This window comes from Schistocerca piceifrons, chromosome 7, assembly GCF_021461385.2.
Source record: "Schistocerca piceifrons isolate TAMUIC-IGC-003096 chromosome 7, iqSchPice1.1, whole genome shotgun sequence".
Taxonomy (NCBI): domain Eukaryota; kingdom Metazoa; phylum Arthropoda; class Insecta; order Orthoptera; family Acrididae; genus Schistocerca; species Schistocerca piceifrons.
Window position 1 is genome coordinate 68,445,196 of NC_060144.1, and position 7,292 is coordinate 68,452,487.

General features: G+C 43.7%; 1 protein-coding gene across 1 annotated transcript in view; it reads left to right on the plus strand.

Annotated features, from left to right (window-relative positions):
- The window catches only part of LOC124805425, a 107,505-nt gene extending 104,074 nt beyond the window's left edge, over positions 1-3,431 (plus strand). The window contains exons 8-9 of the mRNA XM_047265987.1: positions 959-1,063; positions 3,258-3,431. Of these exons, the coding sequence (XP_047121943.1) occupies positions 959-1,063; positions 3,258-3,390 (238 nt within the window). The 3' untranslated portion in view covers positions 3,391-3,431. The remainder of the gene's footprint in view (positions 1-958; positions 1,064-3,257) is intronic.
- The last annotated feature ends 3,861 nt before the right edge of the window (positions 3,432-7,292 follow it).

The window sequence follows — 7,292 nt, forward strand, 5'->3', positions numbered from 1 at the left end:
TTGGCAACGTTACGACGCCTGTGGGGTGGTAGCGATATGTGATACCCCATACAAGATGTTGAACCATATTCTTCTTTCACTCTCAAGCTTCTCTCGCTTAGCAACTATGGCAGCTCTATTTCCATTTGAACTGTAACTGCACTGAGCCTATTTAAGCATTCTTCAAAGATAAATGTTTTTAATCGATGTGTGTGTGTGTGTGTGTGTGTGTGTGTGTGTGTGTGTGTGTGTGTGTGTGTGCGGATTGGTGGGGGTGACTGTAGAGGATGACCTGGGCATCAGTACAATAAGCAGTTTGAAGTGGATGTAGGTGTCAGTAGTTACTCAGGGATGAAGTTTCTAGCACAGTATAAACTAATATGGAGAGATGCATCAAGCCAGTCTCCCGACTGGAGACCACGACAACAACAGCAGCATGTTGGACAGTCCCCGTTGACACACCAACAAATCGGGCAGCTTAATTCGCGGTGTGATTACGGGCACGTCAAAACACGTTGGTTCACTCCTGCCTTTCTGTCACGTCTCTAGATCGACCCGTCGACGGCGTCGATTCCATACAACTGACTGGCACTTCACTGCCATGATTAACGTCTTATGACTGTCTGGTACCAATTTTATAGCAGTTGTTGTAGTTGCGGTCTTGAGTCCAAGACTGGATTGATGCATTTCTCCGTATAAAACAACTATATCACCCTGAACCGACGAGTGCGTTTTTTAAAACAGATGATCTTGACTTTTGCACTTTCTTGAGGTAGCACTGATCGCTTCACCTGCACCATTTGGGGCGTCTGAGGAAGGAGGCAGATGAAACATCTCAGACCCTTATACAAACTATAGCACAGAATAAGTAGACAGATATATAGAGTTAGAAGCTAGAGCTGCAGCCGGATCAATGTTTTCTCTGTCAGTACTGCTCAGGAAAACAGCGTTTTCTGAGATGATACTTGTGTTCCCACAGACACGGCCTGGACGGCCGCGCGTGCGTGCTGCGAGCCATCTGTGAAGCGGCGAGCCTCGAGAAGCCACGGGGTCTCGTGCAGAAGCTGCTGCACCGGATATTCAGGTGAGCATAGACTACAAACACACTTGAAAACAGTTCCAGCTCAATTCATCTTCAAATACGTAGTTCAAAGATTAATTATAAATTGGTAGAAGGTGTACGAGAAACCGAAACATCTACAAAAAGAAGGAAGCGATATAAATAAAATATCCACGACTCATTTCTGTAAGACCATGACACTGTCCTTTTTCCAGTAACCATAATTAAGCTGTCGTCAGTTAGAATATCGTGACCTCTTGACACGGAGTCCAACGGGTGTGTTACTGTGTTTCTGAAATAATGCCCGACAGAATGCCCCTGTTGAAGCCCACCGCTGCCAATGGTCGTTTTCTCAGCACCATGAGCACCATGAACCGAAGCTGACCACCCGGTAACGTACAGGAGTAATACACTACTGGCTATTAAAACTGCTACACCAAGAAGAAATGCAGATGATAAACGGGTATTCATTGAACCAATATATTATACTAGAACTGACATGTGATTACATTTTCAAGTAATTTGAGTGCATAGATCCTGAGAAATCAGTACCCAGAACAACCAACTCTAGCCGTAATAACGACCTTCATACGCCTGGGCATTGAGTCAAACAGAGCTTGGATGGCGTGTACAGGTACAGCTGCCCATGCAGCTTCAACACGATACCACAGTTCATCAAGAGTAGTGACTGGCGTATTGTGACGAGCCAGTTGCTCGGCCACCATTGACCAGACATTTTCAGTTGGTGAGAGATCTGGAGAATGTGCTGGCCAGGGCAGCAGTCGAACATTTTCTCTATCCAGAAAGGCCCGTACAGGACCTGCAACATGCGGTCGTGCATTATCCTCCTGAAATGTAGGGTGTCGCAGGGATCGAATGAAGGGTAGAGCCACGGGTCGTAACACATCTGAAACGTAACGGCCACTGTTCAAAGTGCCGTCAATGCGAACAAGAGGTGACCGAGAAGTGTAACCAATGGCACCGTATACTCACACGCCGGGTGATGCGCCAGAATGGCGATGACGAATACACGCTTCCAATGTGCGTTCAACGCGATGTCGCCAAACACGGATGTGACCATCGTGATGCTGTAAACAGAACCTGGATTCATCCGAAAAAATGACGTTTCGCCATTCGTGCACGCAGGTTCGTTGTTGGGTACACCGTAGCAGGAGCTCCTGTCTGTGAAGCAGCGTCAAGGGTAACCGCAGCCATGGTCTCCGAGCTGATAGTCCATACTGCTGCAAACGTCGTCGAACTGTTCGTGCAGATGGTTGTTGTATAGCAAACGTCCCATCTGTTGACTCAGCGATCGAGACGTGGCTGCACGATCCGTTATAGCCATGCGGATAAGATGCCTGTCATCTCGACTGCTTCTGATACGAGGCCGTTGGGACCCAGTACGGCGTGCTGTATTACCCTCCTGTACCTACCGATCCCATATTCTGCTAACAGTCATTGGATCTCGACCAACGCGAGCAGCAATGTCGCGATACGATAAACCGCAATCGCTGTAGGCTACAATCCGACCTTTATGAAATTCGGAAACGTGATGGTACGCATTTCTCCTCCTTACACGAGGCATCACAACAACGTTTCACCAGTTAACGTCGGTCAACTGCTGTTTGTGTATGAGAAATCGGTTGGAAACTTTCCTCATGTTAGCACGTTGTAGGTGTCGCAACCGGCGCCAACGTTGTGTAAATGTTCTGAAAAGCTAATCATTTGCATATCACAGCATCTTCTTCCTGTCGGTTAAATTTCGCGTCTGTATCGCGTCATCTTCGTGTGTAGCAATTTTAATGGCCAGTAGTGTATAAAGTACAAGTGTTTTCTACATCAAAGGGCAGTGGCACGTAAATTATGCAGGAGGTCATTAATTACGTTCAGTGATAGTGTACCATCTACTCTGCTTACAAGAATATAGTAGCATTATAGGCACTGATCGAGCCACCTTAGCAAAACTTTGCCTGAGAGACTGAATTTATGTTACAGTTTGTTAGTTGCGGTCTGCAATCTGATTCCCTCCAATTCATATTTACCTATGTTAGTCAGTTCCTGCCTGGAATCTATAGCATATCCGGAGTGTGGCCTGAAAATAAAACACATTTGAAACTATGAGCCTCACTTTGGCTGCAAGTGAGTGAATCTTTGGGTTGATGTAGCACCTAACTCTACGGGATGAGAACTGCGATCGCGGCTCTCTTTTATGTTCCAGTGTACCAGGAGACGAGGCCCAGCATCTGCAGCCGTACCACGTGCTGGAGGGGGGCTGTGAGCGCCTGCACGAGTCCTGCCCCCTGTCGCTGCTCCACATGACCGTCATGCTCGATCCCAACGATGACATCTGACGTGGAAACGCTTTTCATCTGGAGCATGTGTCTACGTATGTTTGTGCACACAATAAAATGGGTCCCATTGACAACCGCATTGAAAACTTCTTTATTTAACTTTGTGTATTCCTTATACTTTTACAATTTTTGAACATGAACATGGGAATGTAGAGCAGAAAATGACCGATGACACAGGAATGCCACATACTCTGATGTCGAACACGCAAGCCCGTTATGATGAAACAACAGAAACACTAGGTACCGGGACAAAAGGAGATCTATTATGATGTACGCTATATTCATAATTCGAAGTAACAATATAAGTTTAAAATTTCTGACTTAATATACATAGTGACCAACTGTCAATGATTGTATTTGGTGACCACCAAATCATAATAGTATTAGTAGGAAATTATCTTCGGAGAGTAATATACAAATAAGAATTTATTTAAATTATTATGCACTATTATATAAATCTACAGGGCGTAATGAGTATAAGTGCAGATGTTACATCAGTATTTTCGTCATTTTCAGACTAATAATTACAGCTATTACAAGCTGTCCTTTTTTAGGTTGGTTAATACCTCCAAGTTCATGTGATAAAACGAAACCATTAATGCTTATTTTCCCGTGTGTAGCAGGTCAGTTTGAAACGTCCCCTTTGGAAAATTTTGTATTACTGTGCTGGTAAACCTCTTACGTTATTTGTTTTTCAAACAGCTGAGCAAAACTGAACGTACTCAGACATTTTTCTCTTTAGTTATTCTGATCATCACTAAACTGACACACAATATTTTTAGGGCAACGCAGTCTGACTTTCAATAATCCCTACAAAAGGATGACCCTAACTAACAATAACCTATACCTTTCATTAATCACTTACCTCACAAAAATCTTCGTTACTCGAACTACGGTAATACAGCGAGCGACAGTACTGCCAGCTAAATAAAAGATTCTACCTACTGAAGGCACTAACTACTGACAGGTATAGTTAGCAAATGAAACATTTTGATAGAGAACAAACATTGTATTTAACTTAATAGTGTTCAAAAGTCATCATGTATATATCTATCAATTCATGACATCCATCTTTACAAATCTCCTTTTTCTGGCGGACACACGTTCAGATCGTCCGTTGTCAAAACTGTCGCATCTCTCTCTCCACATCCACCACTGCTGGCCGCTCATCTCCAACTGCACCAAGCGAATATTTCAACAATGAGTCCAACCAGCCACAGACTGCCCACAGTGCAGTCAGCGATTTTCATACAGAGCACTACGTAGCGTTACCAACATAAAAAACCTAAACATCCTACTTACAAGTTGTTCAAGTGCGGAGGCATGGACGCGAAACTGATACTCTATACTGGCAGATGTAGTGGACTTAGTGGCGCAGTTGTTGCTGGGCAGAAAATATCAGTTTGTGACGTGTTGGTGGGGAGCCCGTTCGACACAGAGAATAAACAATGAACACGCTGATGTGTGTATATACTAAGGTCCCATATATAAAATTATGTGCACTTACACCTGTTACACACTATATAAAGCGGAATAACCCATATCGAGTAATAAGTCAAGGACAGTGACACTTTTAAGGTGGTAGTGATTTACAGTTTCTAAATAGATAAGGGGCAGACAATAGGAAAACATAAGTAAACTGTTTATTATTTCTAAAGTAATCGCCATAACTATCAATACGTTTACGCTACTGTGAGACAAGACGGTTTTGACTTCACGGAAAAATGTTTGCAATGGCCTAAGGAATCGTAATTCTAACCAGGCGTCCACCTCTTCGTCTTAAGCGGATAAAAAGCTACGAATGTCTGTCTTCATGGCTCCAAAAATATGGTAGTTGTACTGGGAGAGATCGGGACTGTATGGACATGTGTAAGGGCTTCGCAGCGAATCTCCTACAGTACAGTTAAAACAACCTTGGCAACATGTTGGCGGGCCTGGGTACAGTCATGGTTTCGTAGGAAAACATTTTTCCATGAAGGCATTGACAGTCATGTCTCACTAATAATCACTTTGAAACTTCCTGGCAGATTAAAACTATGTGCCGGACCGAGACTCGAACTCCCGAGTTCGAGTCTCGGTCCGGCACACACTTTTAATCTGCCAGGAAGTTTCATATCAACGCATACTCCGCTGCAGAGTGAAAATCTCATTCTCCGCAATATCCTTTATTTCAGGAGTCTAGTTTTGCAAGGTTCGCAGGAGAGCTTCTGTAAAGTTTGGAAGGTAGGAGACGAGGTACTGGCAGAAGTAAGGCTGTGAGGACAGGGCGTCAGCCGTGCTTGGGTAGCTCAGTTGGTAAACTTCCGTGATTAATTTCACGAGGTTTTACACAGGGTGCAGCACCTCTCTTTCTGAAAGTAATGATACGAAAAGTTACATAGCAAAGATTAAAGTTTTCCAAATGTAAGTGCCAGCAAGGAAGTCACTCTTCATCGATGGAAATTTCAAACAAAAAGAGAACACAAGCTTTCGACAAGTGCTTACACACAAGACTGCTGAAGCTTAGCTGAATTGATCGCATAACTAACAGAGAGCTAGTGACTTGAGTTGTAAAGAAAAGATATCTGTAGCATAATTATAAAAGACATCGGTTGGTAGGACACAATCTGAGCCATCAAGGAGTCTTCAGTTTGGTAAAGGAGGGAAGTGTAGAGGTTAAAAACTGTCGAGGCAGACCAAGACGAGACTACAGTGCGCACGTTTCAAATGGCTGTAATAATAATAAAAAAATAAAAAATAAAAAAATGTTGGTTGAACACTTGCCCGCGAAAGGCAAAGTTCCCGAGTTCGAGTCTGGGTCTGGCACACAGTTTTAATCTGCCTGGAAGTTTCATATCAGCGCACACGCCGCTGCAGAGTGAAAAATCTCATTCTGGAATAATCATTTTACTTGCTTTATTCCATATGTTTCGTTTTCATTTGTCTGCCCTTATGTTTGAAAAATCATGAGCTGTACAAAAGCTGTATGTCATTTTATTACCTAAAAGTATAATCAGTTTCAGTCAGACAATACACTATTCTCTGATATGAAACGACATCAATTACAGGATACATGTCAGTTCAAAACAGCTTGTATCTGCATCAGTAATGGCTCTGAGCACTGTGGGACTCAACTGCTGTGATCATCAGTCCCCTAGAACTTAGAACTACTTAAACCTAACTAACCTAAGGACATCACATACACCCATGCCCGAGGCAGGATTCGAACCTGCGACCGTAGCAACAGCAGCGGCTCCGGACTGGAGCGCCTAGAACCGCACGGCCACCGCGGCCGGCACTGCATCAGTAATAAAGTTCAACAGCACAAAAAGCATGACAGACATAAAAGTATCCAACTCGTACGTAAGGTAATAGGTTACTGGGACGAACCACGTGGACAGACTAGAGTCATGGTTTGAGCCAAAGTCATTGAGATAGTACATAACGCTACACCGAGTTTTTAGGTAAGGAAGCAATTGTCAGGAATGAGCATTTTAAGAGCTGTTGGAATACGTTTGCAAACAGCTTATGTTTCTAGTCGAGACTGGTGGTACTACTTAGAAAAATAATACGCAATCGCCTCTGATGTCTGCGTTGTGTACTTTATCTTATGACGTTACATGACACTGTGTGTTTATAACACCCATGCAGAAACTAAAAAGGGACTACTTGGTATGCTCCTAGCTGCCTCTTCTCATTGCCAAGAGACCACTGGGATTACTGAGAGAGTGTAAAAATCTTATTCGCCATAGTAGTTATTGGGTTAAGTTATTATTGGCTCTGAGCACTATGGGACTTAACTGCTGAGGTCATCAGTCCCCTAGAACTTAGAACTACTTAAACCTAACTAACCTAAGGACATCACACACATCCACGCCCGAGGCAGGATTCGAACCTGCGACCGTAGCGGTCGCGCGGTTCCA